The sequence below is a fragment of the Oncorhynchus keta genome, chromosome 21, assembly GCF_023373465.1.
Source record: "Oncorhynchus keta strain PuntledgeMale-10-30-2019 chromosome 21, Oket_V2, whole genome shotgun sequence".
In the NCBI taxonomy this organism is placed as follows: Eukaryota; Metazoa; Chordata; class Actinopteri; order Salmoniformes; family Salmonidae; genus Oncorhynchus; species Oncorhynchus keta.
In genome coordinates, this window is record NC_068441.1 from 2,472,763 (window position 1) to 2,490,612 (window position 17,850).

The 17,850-nt window shown below is 44.8% G+C and overlaps 1 protein-coding gene across 5 annotated transcripts in view; it reads right to left on the minus strand.

Annotated features, from left to right (window-relative positions):
• Positions 1-17,850, minus strand: part of LOC118399931 (rho guanine nucleotide exchange factor 3-like) — a 139,501-nt gene that overhangs the window by 16,766 nt on the left and 104,885 nt on the right. For all 5 annotated transcript variants that reach the window (XM_035796159.2, XM_035796161.2, XM_035796163.2 and 2 more), the window contains 2 exons: positions 14,095-14,202; positions 3,712-3,888 (listed from right to left, as the gene is read on the minus strand). In XM_035796159.2, coding sequence (XP_035652052.1) covers positions 3,712-3,888; positions 14,095-14,202 — 285 coding nt within the window. The remainder of the gene's footprint in view (positions 1-3,711; positions 3,889-14,094; positions 14,203-17,850) is intronic.

Consider the following 17,850-nt stretch of genomic DNA (forward strand, 5'->3'; position numbering starts at 1 on the left):
AGAATGGTGTTCATGGGAGGACACCACGGAAGAAGCCACTGCTGTATAAAAAAAACATTGCTGCATGTCTGAAGTTAACAATAGAGTACCTGGATGTTCCACAGCGATACTGGCTAAATATTCTATGGAGAGATGAAACTAAAGTAGTGGTTTTTGGAAGAAACACACAACACTGTGTGGAGAGAAAACAGGCACAGCACACCAACATCAAAACCTCATCCCAACTGTAAAATATGGTGGAGGGAGCATCATGGTTTGGGGCTGCTATGCTGCCTCAGGGCCTGGGTAGCTTGCTATCATTGATGGAAAAATGAATGTTTAACAAGACATTTTGCAGGAGAATGTTAGGCTCTGTCCACCAATTGAAGCTCAACAGAAGTTGGGTGATGCAACAGAACGACCCAAAACACAGAAGTAAACAAACAGAATGGCTTCAACAGAAGAAAATATGCCTTCTGGAGTGGCCCAGTCAGAGTCCTGACCTCAACCCGATTGAGATGCTGTGGCATGACCTCGAGAGGAGTTTACAGCTGGGCATCCCAAGAATATTGCTGAACTGAAACATTTTGGTCCAAAATTCCTCCTGACCATTGTGCAGGTCTGATCCGCAACTACAGAAAACATTTGGTTGAGGTTATTGCTGCCAAAGGAGGGTCAACCAGTTATTAAAGGGGGTTCACATACTTTTCCCACAAAGGACTGTGAAGTTTTACACGGTCTGGTCAATATAGACATGAAAATGTATAATTGTTTGTGTGTTATTAGTTTAAGCAGACTGTTTGTCTATTGTTGTGACTTAGATGAAGATCAAGTCAAATTGTATGACCAATTTATGCAGAAATCCAGGTAATTCCACATACTTTTTCTTGCCAATGTATGAATGTTATCTGATGTTAGCAAGTTATTGATTCATGAACCTTATTTCTAAGGTCACATATATTAATGGGATATTTTCAGCCCTTTCCTGGGTAACTTATCAGAGCTAGACATAATATGGAAAAGAGCAAACAAAGAGATACTAATTGATTAATATATATTTTTGTGTACGTGCGCTGCTGGGTTGAAGCTACGAACCCATAGGCTTGGCTTTCTCATCCCTTCCAGGCTTCTGGAAGCGAGGGTGGACAATGAGCCTGTCATAGTGGATGTAAGCAATGTCCCCACGCGCTCTGGCAGCTTTCATGGCTGGGATCAGTTCTTTCCTCTTCTGGCCCACAGCTTTAGGATAGTCCTCGATGAGGAAGATATAAATTTCTCTCAAGTTCTTGGCTGTTTCCAGAACAGCTACCTTGTCCTTGAACCCCAGGAACTCGACCACTATCGGCCTGGGACGGCGGTGGTTTTTCCAGTCCTGTGGGTGCATTCTACCTCAATCTTTTGGTGGTCAATCTTCAATTTCTCTGAATTTCCCTCACTTTGTCCTGTTTTTCAGGTCCTAGACCTCTCTAGTCAGGTCATCTATTATTTGAAATCGTCAAAACACTGTCGATTCTGCTTGTAGAACAATTTTTATTAGTTTAAAAGATCCTTCAGCTGTGATAGAGAGACCCCACTGTCCTCAACAGTACTCCCACTGGCTTTGGTCTTTGTCATGGTAGCCGGCAACGTAGGTTACGCGGTTACACCTCGCAGTTACAGACAGGGCAGGTCACGGGGATGATTGAACACAACAAACAGCCACAAACCCAGTACAATCCACAGTCCCAGCCACAATGGCTAACTGTGTCACAGGCTGCTTTCAAGCCCTCAAGAAACCCCGCTAGCTTGATAGGCAGCTAGCTGAAATTTCAGCCTGTTTTGGTAGGATGGAGTTTTGGCCTGCCTGGTGTCATCACTAGGCAGTAAATTTGTTCCAAACTTTTCAGCCAATGACAACTAGTTTGTACACAGTTCCGAAGCAATTTCAATGCACTTTTATGACTCAAAGAATAGTCTTCAACTATAAAGGTACTTTTTTGAGCTCTCCCATCTGTGCCGTTCAGAAACTAGAGCAAGCACACTTGTACACAATTACTGTTGTTGTTAACGCAATCCAAAAAACAGACCAATATAAAATCCCAATCTGGGTCAGTTGGGCAGGATTTGAAAGCTTGTTCTATTGCCAACATGACTAGCTAAATTATAAAATATGATCTTACAGTGTTAGGCTTTCACAAGGCAATTCAGAGAAACAGATGGTAACTTTGGTGCGCATAGAAATCAGTCATCAGTGCCTTCGGTTGCATGTGCCAAGGCAAATTTTCTTCACATTTTTTAAATAATAATAATAATAGGCTCATTCTGTTCAGAACAACCCAGGGTATGACGACATGTTTGATGGACAGCTACAAGATTACATGGTGATCACAAATGGTGACACTGATGATTTGGATACGTGAAGCACATGTGTTTTTGGCTAGCTTGTATGGCATCAAAATCGGTATTTATTATTAATCCTCAATGTCTCATCTTTCAAAATAAAATCTTAAAATCTTAAATTTACAGCATTTCCCTCTGACAATTTTTGGAGGCAAAAGTTGCCCAATTACCGGGAGGGATGGGGTCAACTTCTTGTTGCATGCGGTGCTCAAATTCAGTAGGTTTGTCAGTCAAAACTCGCGCAGTGCTTTGAAGTGCAGGGCCAGACCTCTGACGTCATGTACAGTATGCTACTGTACAGCCACTACAATCCTATGTTCACGGCTATTAGTGCCCAAATCTGCCATTTCCAACCCGTACGAGTGTAAAGGGCTACTTGAAAACAGTAAGATACTTAATTGTTACCCAGAAATTATATCAAGATAAAAACAGCTGCACTAGACCTTAAACTAAATGCATTATACCAGTAGCCAGGGCCAGCCCTGGCCTTTTGGGGGCCCTAAGTGAGGTTTGCGTGCAATGGATTTTACTGGCTCCCATCTTGACAACGAAGATAAAAATTGTTTTAAAAATGTTAATTTCCTGCAATTCTACACATTTTTGCTATGGGGCGGAGCGAAAACGTAGAAAATTAGCTTTAAAACAGCAACAATTCTACACATATTGCCATGTTAATATGATATCAATGGGGGCCCCCTTGAGGTCATTGCCCCTGGTCACATGCCCTGATTGATTGCCCAGTCGGTATTCAGAACATCATTAAGACAAGTTTAGATAGCTGGCAAAAAAAATAATTAGCCGACATGGCTTATTGAGTGACTTACATAACGAGAAAAACTACTGATGAAAATGTCACCTTGTGTATACTACCATTCTAACTCTCAACAGTAAGTTGAGAGCCCGACTGAGTTCCTAAAAAACAGATTTAATTGTTTTGGGGCCGGGGGCCCGGTTTTTGGAAATTGATCCATGGGCCTATAAAAGGCCGCCAGTTGCCCATCCCTGGACTAGGATCCAGGGATTCTCTCTCTAGTTTAGGATTTTGCTATGAGCCCTCAAACTAAAGTCTTCCATGCATTCTAGGAAATGCACATCCTTGGTATAGCCATGCTATTCTAAAAGTTTAGGACATGGCCTCCATTTTAAATGTCAGTTGAAATCAAAGCCAGACAAACCTTCCAGACAAAACTATGCAATACACTATACAGGTGCATATACAAGCCTGACAGTATTTCTATTCCTGATAGTCTCGTCCATAAGCCAGCTCTCTGGAGACAAGGCTACCCTAGTGTTAGTAGCAGTGCTCGGACATAGTAACCTCCCGTACTACCCCTGTTGAAAAGCTTTCCGCACCTCTTGGCGATTGATCTCTTTGGACGACAGCATCTGGTGTCCAAGCCGCACGTCAAAGGTCTCGCTCCACAGCTTGCTGTCACGCCGCTTGGTGTTGGCAGGCGGGGCCGGCCGCGTCCATGGTCTGGGAGGCATGACCGACTCTGTCCGACTCTCACTGCGGAAGCTGATGGAACGCTGCGGAATAGAGAGAGAGAGAGAGAGAGAGACACAGGAAGGTGAGTGGTCCTGTGTGAGTGATTGAGAGAAGAGTATGAAAAGACAAAGATTAGAAAAATTGTCCTTCATAGGACATCAACTAGGAAGGATATCATTTTTTATTTAAGACCATACCAACACATTTGTTCTCATATGCCACTTACCTTATTTCTAATATCTGTAGGTTACTGTACAATATTCTAGATTATCCTGTCTGTAATGCTATTCAAGCACTGTGCGACGATAGTGAGGCCAGAATAATCCAGAACACAACACATACACAGGTCAGATGAGGGCTGGCGTACTTAGTGGATGATGGTCTGGAAAGTGATCGATTTGGACTTAGAACAGATAAGATGGCTGGGGCTGGGCCTTCTAGGTCGGCCAATCCCGCTATTCATATTTTATGTTTTTGTAGACATGTGTGGTGTAATTTCAATTGCCTTGACACAAATGGCTGTCTGTTAAGTCATTATGAGGTAAGACATAAAGGGGGGTCATACATACTGTGCCCTCAGAAGGTATTCATAGCCCTTGACTTATTTCACATTGTTACGTTACAGCCTAAATTAATTTCTTTCTCTCTCTCGCCCATCTACACACCCCACAAATACCCCATAATTACAAAGTGAACAAAGGGTTTTTAGAACGTTTTGCAAATGTACAAATTAAATACCTCATTTACAGTAGTCACATCAATACATGTTACAATCACATTTGGCAGTGATTACAGCTGAGAGTATTTCTGGAAAAGTCTCAAGTCGCTCGCTTTGCACACCTGGATTGTACAATATTTACTGTCAAATTGATCATTGTTAGACAGCCATTTAAGTATTGCCATAGATTTAAGCCAAAACTGTAACTAGGCCACTCAGGAACATTCAAAGTAGTGGATGTTGGAGCGAGCGGTCGCATCCGCACTTCGGTCCGCAGGTAGTATAACTTTTCATTACATTTCATTATAGTACAACGGTTTGATTTGTCTAATCTTAGCAATTTCTTCTTAGCTAGCTACATAGCCGTATTTGTATCAAAGATAATTGCGTAATTATCGTATTTCGTCGTCCGAACGTAGTCTACACTGCTATCTGCCCAGCAGCTAGCCAGCTAGCAAACGTCCACCGTCTACCGAATAGCAGCACTGTAGAAACTATTACACTCAACTGAACGACTTGATTAGTGTAGTGTTAGCTAGCTACATAGTTGTCTTTGCTGTCTTCGTATCCAAGATAATTGTGTAGTTTAGAGTGTGTAGTCTTAGAGTGATTATCTTAATTTACCGAGGTTAGCTAGCCAGCTATTTGTCGTCCTTAACGTAGGAGACACTGCTAGCTAGCCAACAGCTAGCCAACGTCTACCGAATAGAACTTCCGCACTCAACAACCCGGTCGCATTCCGCTTCGCTCCACAGGTAGTATCACATTTTCATTTCATTTCATTACAGCACAACGGTTTGATTTGTTTGATCGTAGCTAGCTACATAGCTAGCTACATAGCCGTCTTTGTATCAAAGATAATTGTGTAGTCTAGAGCGATTTTCTAGGTTAGCTAGCCAGCTATTGTCGTTCTTTTAACGCAACGTAACGTAATCAACACTGCTAGCTAGCCAGCTAGCCCCGAATAGCAGCACTATAGAAACTATTACACTCAACGGAACGACACTAGTGTAGTGACAACAACGCAGCCACTGCCAGCTAGCCTACAAAGTCAACAACGCAGCCACTGCCAGCTAGCCTACTTCAGCAGTACTGTATCATTTTAATAATTTTAGTCAATAAGATTCTTGCTACGTAAGCTTAACTTTCTGAACATTCGAGACGTGTAGTCCACTTGTCATTCCAATCTCCTTGCATTAGCGTAGCCTCTTCTGTAGCCTGTCAACTATGTGTCTGTCTATCCCTGTTCTCTCCTCTCTGCACAGACCATACAAACGCTCCGCACCGCGTGGCCGCGGTCACCCTAATCTGGTGGTCCCAGCGCGCACGACCCACGTGGAGTTCCAGGTTTCCGGTAGCCTCTGGAACTGCCGATCTGCGGCCAACAAGGCAGAGTTCATCTCAGCCTATGCCTCCCTCCAGTCCCTCGACTTCTTGGCACTGACGGAAACATGGATCACCACAGATAACACTGCTACTCCTACTGCTCTCTCTTCGTCCGCCCACGTGTTCTCGCACACCCCGAGAGCTTCTGGTCAGCGGGGTGGTGGCACCGGGATCCTCATCTCTCCCAAGTGGTCATTCTCTCTTTCTCCCCTTACCCATCTGTCTATCGCCTCCTTTGACTTCCATGCTGTCACAGTTCATCAATGAGCTTGATGCCTTGATAAGCTCCTTTCCTGAGGACGGCTCACCTCTCACAGTTCTGGGTGACTTTAACCTCCCCCGTCTACCTTTGACTCATTCCTCTCTGCCTCCTTCTTTCCACTCCTCTCCTCTTTTGACCTCACCCTCTCACCTTCCCCCTACTCACAAGGCAGGCAATACGCTCAACCTCATCTTTACTAGATGCTGTTCTTCCACTAACCTCATTGCAACTCCCCTCCAAGTCTCCGACCACTACCTTGTATCCTTTTCCCTCTCGCTCTCATCCAACACTTCCCACACTGCCCCTACTCGGATGGTATCGCGCCGTCCCAACCTTCGCTCTCTCTCCCCGCTACTCTCTCCTCTTCCATCCTATCATCTCTTCCCTCTGCTCAAACCTTCTCCAACCTATCTCCTGATTCTGCCTCCTCAACCCTCCTCTCCTCCCTTTCTGCATCCTTTGACTCTCTATGTCCCCTATCCTCCAGGCCGGCTCGGTCCTCCCCTCCCGCCTCCGTGGCTCGACGACTCATTGCGAGCTCACAGAACAGGGCTCCGGGCAGCCGAGCAGAAATGGAGGAAAACTCGCCTCCCTGCGGACCTGGCATCCTTTCACTCCCTCCTCTCTACATTTTCCTCCTCTGTCTCTGCTGCTAAAGCCACTTTCTACCACTCTAAATTCCAAGCATCTGCCTCTAACCCTAGGAAGCTTTTGCCACCTTCTCCTCCCTCCTGAATCCTCCCCCTCCTCCCTCTCTGCAGATGACTTCGTCAACCATTTTGAAAAGAAGGTCGACGACATCCGATCCTCGTTTGCTAAGTCAAACGACACCGCTGGTTCTGCTCACACTGCCCTACCCTGTGCTCTGACCTCTTTCTCCCCTCTCTCTCCAGATGAAATCTCGCGTCTTGTGACGGCCGGCCGCCCAACAACCTACCCACTTGACCCTATCCCCTCCTCTCTTCTCCAGACCATTTCCGGAGACCTTCTCCCTTACCTCACCTCGCTCATCAACTCATCCCTGACCGCTGGCTACGTCCCTTCCGTCTTCAAGAGAGCGAGAGTTGCACCCCCTTCTGAAAAAACCTACACTCGATCCCTCCGATGTCAACAACTACAGACCAGTATCCCTTCTTTCTTTTCTCTCCAAAACTCTTGAACGTGCCGTCCTTGACCAGCTCTCCCGCTATCTCTCTCAGAATGACCTTCTTGATCCAAATCAGTCAGGTTTCAAGACTAGTCATTCAACTGAGACTGCTCTTCTCTGTATCACGGAGGCGCTCCGCACTGCTAAAGCTAACTCTCTCTCCTCTGCTCTCATCCTTCTAGACCTATCGGCTGCCTTCGATACTGTGAACCATCAGATCCTCCTCTCCACCCTCTCCGAGTTGGGCATCTCCGGCGCGGCCCACGCTTGATTGCGTCCTACCTGACAGGTCGCTCCTACCAGGTGGCGTGGCGAGAATCTGTCTCCTCACCACGCGCTCTCACCACTGGTGTCCCCCAGGGCTCTGTTCTAGGCCCTCTCCTATTCTCGCTATACACCAAGTCACTTGGCTCTGTCATAACCTCACATGGTCTCTCCTATCATTGCTATGCAGACGACACACAATTAATCTTCTCCTTTCCCCTTCTGATGACCAGGTGGCGAATCGCATCTCTGCATGTCTGGCAGACATATCAGTGTGGATGACGGATCACCACCTCAAGCTGAACCTCGGCAAGACGGAGCTGCTCTTCCTCCCGGGGAAGGACTGCCCGTTCCATGATCTCGCCATCACGGTTGACAACTCCATTGTGTCCTCCTCCCAGAGCGCTAAGAACCTTGGCGTGATCCTGGACAACACCCTGTCGTTCTCAACTAACATCAAGGCGGTGGCCCGTTCCTGTAGGTGCTCTACAACATCCGCAGAGTACGACCCTGCCTCACACAGGAAGCGGCGCAGGTCCTAATCCAGGCACTTGTCATCTCCCGTCTGGATTACTGCAACTCGCTGTTGGCTGGGCTCCCTGCCTGTGCCATTAAACCCCTACAACTCATCCAGAACGCCGCAGCCCGTCTGGTGTTCAACCTTCCCAAGTTCTCTCACGTCACCCCGCTCCTCCGCTCTCTCCACTGGCTTCCAGTTGAAGCTCGCATCCGCTACAAGACCATGGTGCTTGCCTACGGAGCTGTGAGGGGAACGGCACCTCAGTACCTCCAGGCTCTGATCAGGCCCTACACCCAAACAAGGGCACTGCGTTCATCCACCTCTGGCCTGCTCGCCTCCCTACCACTGAGGAAGTACAGTTCCCGCTCAGCCCAGTCAAAACTGTTCGCTGCTCTGGCCCCCAATGGTGGAACAAACTCCTCACGACGCCAGGACAGCGGAGTCAATCACCACCTTCCGGAGACACCTGAAACCCCACCTCTTTAAGGAATACCTAGGATAGGATAAAGTAATCCTTCTCACCCCCCTTAAAAGATTTAGATGCACTATTGTAAAGTGGCTGTTCCACTGGATGTCATAAGGTGAATGCACCAATTTGTAAGTCGCTCTGGATAAGAGCGTCTGCTAAATGACTTAAATGTAAATGTACAATCGGACCCTTAGCACTCTCAGATCACGCCTTTGTCCACCTCCGCTTTGACCTCTGCAAAAACATCCAGAGGTCAAAGAGCTGGAAATTCAACACCTCCATGCTATCAAATGACGTGTTCCATACATTGGTAACTACATGGATAGATAACTACACACAAGACAATAAAGATTCTCCGGTTTCTCCGGCCACAATGTGGGACGCTGCTAAAGCCACACTAAGAGGTCATCTAATTGCATATGCTTCCTCTAAGAAAAAAAGCAATGGAAGCACACAGGCTAGATCTTGAGAGGGAGCTGGAATGCTGTGAAAAAAATACATAAACAATCCCTAGACAGCACCTCCTGGAGTCATCTTAAAGCAGCCAAAGCCAAACTGAATTTGGACTACACTCGGGGAGATAAAAAAGTTCTCTTTACTAAACAGAAATACCATGAGTATAGCAATTGGCCCAGTAAATTGCTTGCTTACCAATTAAAAAAGGAGCAGTCAGAGCGTACAATCATGGCTATCCGAACAGCAGAGGACGAGGTCACATATGACCCAAAAAGATCCATTTAAATTTTCATGATTTTTATTGCAAACTATATACCTCTGAGAGAAAACACACGGAGGCAGAACTCCACTCTTTCCTAGAGGGAATCTCACTACCTGAACTATCAGAGACCGACCAAGAAGATCTCAACTCCCCTTCACTCCTGAGGAGATCCTGGAGGCAATTACCTCCATGCCACCTAATAAGTCCCCAGGCCCAGATGGATTCCCCAGAGAGTTCTACAAAGCTTTTTGGCCCCAGCTCAGCCCTATCTTCATGCCAATGCTGGAGGATTTTTGCAAAAACGGAGTTCTCCCAGACTCAATGCACACAGCTTGCATTACAGTGTTGCTAAAAAAGATTGGATTTCGACTATAAAATAATTACCAAATTGCTCGCCAAAAGAGTAAACACTCTTCTTCCCAAAATAATAAAAGCGGACCAAACCGGATTTATTAGAGACAGATACTCTTCTGATAACATTCGCCGTCTTTTTGATATTATTGATCAAGTAAACGCACAGAAGACCCCTGTCCTGCTGGCTTCACTGGATGCTGAGAAGGCGTTTGACAGGATGGAGTGGAGCTTTCTGTTTTCAGTCTTAGAAAAGTTCAATATGGGCCCAAATTTTATTAAATGGATCAAATCACTATACTCTCATCCAAATGCCATGGTGACTACTAATGGACTGAACTCTGACAGATTCCCTCTGGAACGGGGCACAAGACAAGGGTGCTCGCTGTCCCCGCTGCTCTACTTGTTGGGGGCGGAGCCTCTGGCAGAGCTGATAAGGAGCAATCCAAGTATTATGGGTGTTTCTGCAGGCGACCTGCAGCACAAGATTTCGCTTTACGCGGATGATGTCTTGCTCTACATATCCAACCCTGAGAAATCCCTCCCTCTCATTTTAGACACAATTGCTCAGTATGGCAAGTTTTCAGGTTATAAGATAAATTTTAACAAGTCCACTGTCTGCCCTCTCAATATTACACTCACCAGCTCTATGAAGACACTTTGTCCTTTTCAATGGAAAACACAGGGGTTTCAATACCTCGGGATCTTCATAACACCAGATCTGAATAGCCTTAAGGAAAATTATCTTCCACTCCTGGATCGAATCAAGAACGATCTCCAAACCTGGATCTCCCTCCCAATTAGCTTAGTAGGAAGAATTAATGTAATCCGTATGAACGTCCTCCCTAGACTGAACTACTTATTTCAGATGCTCCCATGCTATCTCCCAGTTTCCTTCTTCAAAACAACTAACCAAAGCATCACCAAATTTATATGGGGCAATAAAAAAAACCTAGGATCAAGTTTTCCACTCTATCGAAACCTGAATCTAAGGGTGGTCTTGCCCTTCCCTCAATTGTACTACTGGTCTGCCCAAATCCGCAACATGCTAACATGGATCACAAACAGACAAGAGTCAACGTGGATTCAGATAGAAGCCCAATCCTGTGGTTCATTGCCCTTAAGCTCAATTATATTCATTAATAACTTTAGTGAAGTGGGCAACATAGCCAAAACCTTTGTGATTTACAGCACCCTACTAGTGTGGAGGGACTGTAAGAAATACCTGGGCATTTCCTCCCAAATATGTTCTCACTCGCCTATCGTAGGCAACCCAGACTTGCCAAAGCCCTCAGGGATGCCAACCCAATCTTTGGCATACTCTAGGAATCAGGACCTTTTCAGACCTATTTCATCAGAAAACCACTACACTGAAATCCTTTCAAGAGCTCTGCAGTGAATTCGATGTGCCATTTTCTTTTAAATATCTTCAAATTAGACGTGTAATTTCCTCATTTACCTCCAAGAGGAGGTTTAGAACTCAGTTGAATGAAGTTGAAACCCTTCTTGTCACAGCACAATCCATTAAAGGCAAAATATCTTACATCTACAGACTCCTTTGAGAAAGGAAGCTCCTCCTTTACTCCTTTGAAAATAATCTGGGAAAAGGACCTTGGTCTGACTATCAGTGATGAGTTATGGGCGGAGGTTTGCGACAGGGTATACTGCTCCTCTACCAGTGTAAAAATGAAAGAATCTAATTACAAAGTTTTGTACAAATGTTATTAAACTCCTTTGAGACTCCATAGAATGAAAACAGATATGTCTCCTAACTGTAAAATATGTACCTCTGAAAGTGGAACCTATATGCATGTATTTTGGAGCTGTAGAGAGATTGCCAGAATCTGGCAATCTGTACATACTGCTGCACAGAACATTCTAGAGGTACAGTTTGATATGACCCCGTGTATCTATCTTCTTAATGCCCAGCAGGACTTTGTTCTTGATCCTGACAAAGAAAATTTGCTTATGACTATTACATACTTTGCTAAGAAATGTATTCTTCTATTGTGGGCTTCTAATACCCCTCCTACATTTAAAAATGTGGATTGACCAGATTGTTGACTTTTTTCCTCTTGAAAAGCTCACTTATGACCTCCACAAGAGACAGCCCAAGTTTGATAGACTCTGGTCTCCACTATTCAACTATATTTCAAACTGGACAGAGTGAACGGGGTGACAAGGGAAATGCGCAGATACATGTTGTGTAAGGTACTGTAAAACCTAAAAACGAATTATTGGCCCGTCGTCTCAGCGAATGCTTGAACTGGCTGATAAGAACCTTGATAGTGCTGCTGCAAGTGTTATATGTTTTTGTGTGTTTTTATTTTAATTTAGTTTTTGAGTACGTGTGCGTATGTATGCATGTATGTATGTATGTATGTGTGTGTGTGTACATATATATCAAGGAAAATATATAGACTAAGAAAAATAAATGTTTTTATTTGACTTTATCATTCATTTTAATTGTATTTTTATTTTTTCAAATGTATTATTATTTTTTGACTCTTTTTTTAAGCCTGTCACATCTGTGAACGTGGAATGGGTTTTGTTGGTTGATTGAAAAACAAGAAAACTTTCAACTTTAAATTGAAAAAAAAAATGAAACAGAAATAACTTATTTACATAAGTATTCAGACCCTTTGTTATGAGACTTGAAATTGCGCTCGCTCAGGTGCATCCTGTTTCCATTGATCATCCTTGAGATGTTTCTACAACTTGGAGTCCACCTGCAGTAAATTCAATTGATTGGGCATGATTTGGAACCAACCTGTCGATACAAAAAAGGTCCCACAGTCGACAGTGCATGTCAGAGCAAAAACCAAGCCATAAGGTCCAAGGAGTTTTTTGTAGAGCTCCAAGACAGGAGCTGCCAAGGCACAGATCTGGGGAAGAGTACCAAAAACATGTCTGCAGCATTGAAGGTCCCCAAGAAGAGTAGCCTTCATCATTCTTAAATGGAAGAGGTTTGGAACCACCAAGACTCTGACTAGAGCTGGCCGCACGGCCAAACTGAGCAATCGGTCGAGAAGGGCCTTGGTCAGGGAGGTGACCAAGAACCCGATGGTCACTCTGACAGAGCTCCACTGTGGAGATGGGAGAAGCTTCCAGAAGGACTCCACCAATTAGGCCTTTATGGTAGTGGGCAGATGAAAGCCACTCCTCAGTAAAAGGCACATGACAGCCCGCTTGGAGTTCGCCAAAAGGCACCTAAAAGGACTCGGACCATGAGAAACAAGACTCTCTGGTCTGATGAAACCAAGATTGAATCCTTTGGCCTGAATGCCAAGCGTCACGTGTGGAGGAAATCGGGCACCATCCCTACGGTGAAGCATGGTGGTGGCAGCGTCATACTGTGGGGATGTTTTTCAGAGGTAGGGACTGGGAGACCAGTCAGGACCGAGGAAAGATGAACGGAGCAAAGTACAGAGAGATCCTTGATGAAAACCTGCTCCAGAACGCTCAGGACCTCAGAATGGGGTGAATGTTCACCTTCGAACAGGAAGCAAACAGCAAGGACAATGCAGGAGTGGCTTCAGGACAAGTCTCTGAATGTCTTTGAGTGGCCCAGCCAGAGCCCGGACTTGAACCCGATCTAACATCTCTGGAAAGACCTAAAAATAGCTGTGCAGCAACGCTCCGCATCCAACCTGACAGAGCTTGAGAGGATCTGCAGGGAAGAATGGGAGAAACTCCCCAAATGCAGGTGTGCCAAGCTTGTAGCGTTATACACAAGCCTCAAGGCTGTAATCGCTGCCAAAGGTCCTTCAACAAAGTACTGAGTAAAGGATATAAATACTTATGTAAATGTGATTGATTAGGAATAAAAACAATCTACACACAATACTCCATAATGACAAAACAACAACAGCAAAAACTGTTGTTGCTTTGTCATTATGGGGTATTGTGTGTAGATTGATTAGAAATAAAACTACCTAATCCATTTTAAAATGTGGAAAAAGTCAAGGGGTCTGAATACTTTCCAAATGCACTGACTTCTTAAGCAAATGTTTAATCTTGAAGTTATTTAGGCTCTTCTAACAAAGGGTTGAATATTTAGACTCTAGATGTTTCAGGTTTTCATTTTGTATTAATTTGTAAACATTTTGAAGAAAAACAAAACAATTCCACTTTGACATTATAGGGTTAGGCCAGGGACCAAAAATCTAAATCAAATCTTTATTTCAGGTTGTTAACAAACAAAAAAATCTGGAAAAAGTCAAGGGGTATGAATACTTTCTGAAGGATCTGTACTCATGACAAGTCTAACAATGCATTATTACCTCATCAGGCTAAAAATAATTTAGTGTTACCAATGATATTTAACACTTTATCTGTAGTGTTTTGTCCTGTGCTTGTATTTGTCAGAATAGGTATTTCAGTAGACTATAAATGGTGGTGTAGTGTTGTACCTGCAGTGTTTGTCCGATCCGCTTCAGAGGTGCAGCCTTGACTGGAGGTATGAGGTTGGCCAGCGATGTAACCCGAGAAAGAGGCTTCACCCGCTTGTTACAGGGCTCCTGGAGAGACCAAAGACACTTTGTGATTAATGTTGGTATCTGACTGTGTGTTAAAATGGCAAAGGGGAGACGGCAGGAAAGATGAAGAAAGAAAAGGTGGTAGTGGTGCAGATTAAACATTTTGTGGAGTCACAGTAGTGAATACCTTCTGCGTCCCAATCTCCATTGGATCCCATCAACACCAAAGCTTCAAGACTGGAGCCAGTTTAGGTGAACCAGCAGTACTGACCAGATCTGAGAACTGGAGGATAATATTCATCCTCATCGCACCTTGTCCTCTCTCTATCCCTCCCACGCCCCAGTCACGACCACAGAGCCTCAGCCTTCCTGACCAGCTGTTGCACCGTCAACCAGGGGTTACCCCTGTCCCATCTACATATATCCAAAAACATGTACGGTCTTCTCCTCTCCTCGGTGCCCCTCAAGGTTACAGTATACAGAGTCTGTCAAACATACAAGGTTTCCTGTAATCAAAACACAGACACAGGTAGCCGGTAGGTGATCGAGAAATCAAGGATGCCTTGTCCGCAACTTCAGCATCTTAACCAGTGAGATGTGCATGTTTCCCTTTTTCTATGACTCCCCATCCCCTCTTCATTCCCTCCCTCGTCGTCACCTCTGCAGGTTTCTCCGGCTGTGCCTTGGCGTCAGTGTCCTGTTCTTACCACGACAGACGATTTGACCTTACAGCAGTGAAAAGAGGTTTAGAATGCCCTTTGTTTCCTTCCGCAGCACTCCATCAGGATAACATTAGAAGATGAGATATGACCTCCAGTTGCTGCAGTCAGAATCATCAGGGGGGGGGGAAAAAAACAGACTGACGGGAAAATATCTGCAACCTGCAAAACACCCCTGGCAGCAGCATCGTCGCTCTATTCTCCCATCCTCCATTTCCCCCCCTTCTCCTGCTCTCTCCTTGTGACGTTGATCAGTATTCTGGGAACGCAGTCTTTTCAGACTGGGTACCCCCTCGTCACAATTCACACATGCCTGCTTCACACGTTTACACACACACACACACACACACACACACACACACACACACACACACACACGATGGGCCTATGAAGCGACAAAAGCAGGGCCATTGTGACTCATAAAAGATACAGGTAACTGCCAAAATAATGGAAACACTTGAGTAAATGAGGGATACAAGGTACACTGAAAACAGGTGCTTCCCCACAGGTGTGGTTCCTGAGTTAATTAAGCAATTAATATCCCACCGTGCTTAGGGACATGTATAAAAAAAATGCTGGGCAGGCCATTATTTTGGCTACCATAGCTATGGCCCCATAGGACGACAATGCCCCCATCCACAGGGCACGAGTGGTCACTGAATGGTTTGATGAGCATGAAAAACGATGTAAACCCTATTCCATGGCTGTGTCAGTCACCAGATCGAAACGCAAATGAGATTCTGAAGCAGTGCCCGAGACAGCATTTCCCACCACCAGCAACAAAACACCAAAGGATGGTGGACGTATGGAGTCGCATTCCTCCAATAGAGTTCCATGCAGGGGTGTTTTGAAGCTGTTCGGGCTTGTGGTGGCCCAAACCCCGATTTAAGACACTTTGTTGGTATATATCTTATATTCTCTCGACTGGAGAAAAGTGAGTGGCAGTACAAATCAGACTTTACAAAATGATGTAGTCAAACACTACTTGCTAACTTGGGTGCCATTTGGGATTCAGCCTAAGTCCCTATTTGCACTATGTAGGAATATGACTTGTCAGCAGAGATTCATTACTGTGAACTCAATATGTTGTTTAAATTCTTCTTATGCAATCCAACCCCATAATCTGCAGACTATCTGATATTGAGTTCTGAGTTCTAAATTGAGCAGCTGCTGAAAAATGAGCTCCTGTATATATTGAGATTTAAATGTTTTTTAGAGTGAAGTACATCGAAAAAAAATCAAGAGAAAACTGCAAGACTCAATAGAAGACAAAACAAGGAACAAACCAAAAAGACAGGCTTTTGAAAAATTAACTATTTTTCATAAAATTGTAATAGTTATCTTAGCTAGCTGAATTGCTAGCAGAATTGTTTACTTGCTAAGCAGTTGCTAGGGACTCTCCTGGAAGAAGCTAGCTAGCTTACAAAGAATAACAACAAAACATATCTAGTTAACAGAAGAAAGGAAGACAAAATAAGGACAAAAGAAGGACAGAAGAAAAAGGAAAAGAAAGAGGACAACAAAGTGAAACAGTCAGCACTTCTATTGCAACTTTGTATTTCGTCGTCCTAACGTAGTCTACACTGCTATCTGCCCAGCAGCTAGCCAGCTAGCAAACGTCCACCGTCTACCGAATAGCAGCACTGTAGAAACTATTACACTCAACTGAACGACTTGATTAGTGTAGTGTTAGCTAGCTACATAGTTGTCTTTGCTGTCTTCGTATCCAAGATAATTGTGTAGTTTAGAGCGTGTAGTCTTAGAGTGATTATCTTAATTTACCGAGGTTAGCTAGCCAGCTATTTGTCGTCCTTAACGTAGGAGACACTGCTAGCTAGCCAACAGCTAGCCAACGTCTACTGAATAGAACTTCCGCACTACACAAACCCGGTCGCATTCCGCTTCGCTCCACAGGTAGTATCACATTTTCATTTCATTTCATTACAGCACAACGGTTTGATTTGTTTGATCGTAGCTAGCTCATAGCTAGCTACATAGCAGTCTGTGTATCAAAGATAATTGTGTAGTCTAGAGCGATTTTCTAGGTTAGCTAGCCAGCTATTGTCGTTCTTTTTAACGCAACGTAACGTAATCAACACTGCTAGCTAGCCAGCTAGCCCCGAATAGCAGCACTGTAGAAACTATTACACTCAACGGAACGACTTGATTAGTGTAGTGTCAACAACGCAGCCACTGCCAGCTAGCCTACAAAGTCAACAAAGCCACTGCCAGCTAGCCTACTTCAGCAGTACTGTATCATTTTAATCATTTTAGTCAATAAGATTCTTGCTACGTAAGCTTAACTTTCTGAACATTCGAGACGTGTAAGTCCACTTGTCATTCCAATCTCCTTGCATTAGCGTAGCCTCTTCTGTAGCCTGTCAACTATGTGTCTGTCTATCCCTGTTATCTCCTCTCTGCACAGACCATACAAACGCTCCACACCGCGTGGCCGCGGCCACCTAATCTGGTGGTCCCAGCGCGCACGACCCACGTGGAGTTCCAGGTCTCCGGTAGCCTCTGGAACTGCCGATCTGCGGCCAACAAGGCAGAGTTCATCTCAGCCTATGCCTCCCTCCAGTCCCTCGACTTCTTGGCACTGACGGAAACATGGATCACCACAGATAACACTGCTACTCCTACTGCTCTCTCTTCGTCCGCCCACGTGTTCTCGCACACCCCGAGAGCTTCTGGTCAGCGGGGTGGTGGCACCGGGATCCTCATCTCTCCCAAGTGGTCATTCTCTCTTTCTCCCTTACCCATCTGTCTATCGCCTCCTTTGAATTTCATGCTGTCACAGTTACCAGCCCTTTCAAGCTTAACATCCTTATCATTTATCGCCCTCCAGGTCCCCTCGGAGAGTTCATCAATGAGCTTGATGTCTTGATAAGCTCCTTTCCTGAGGACGGCTCACCTCTCACAGTTTTGGGCGACTTTAACCTCCCCACGTCTACCTTTGACTCATTCCTCT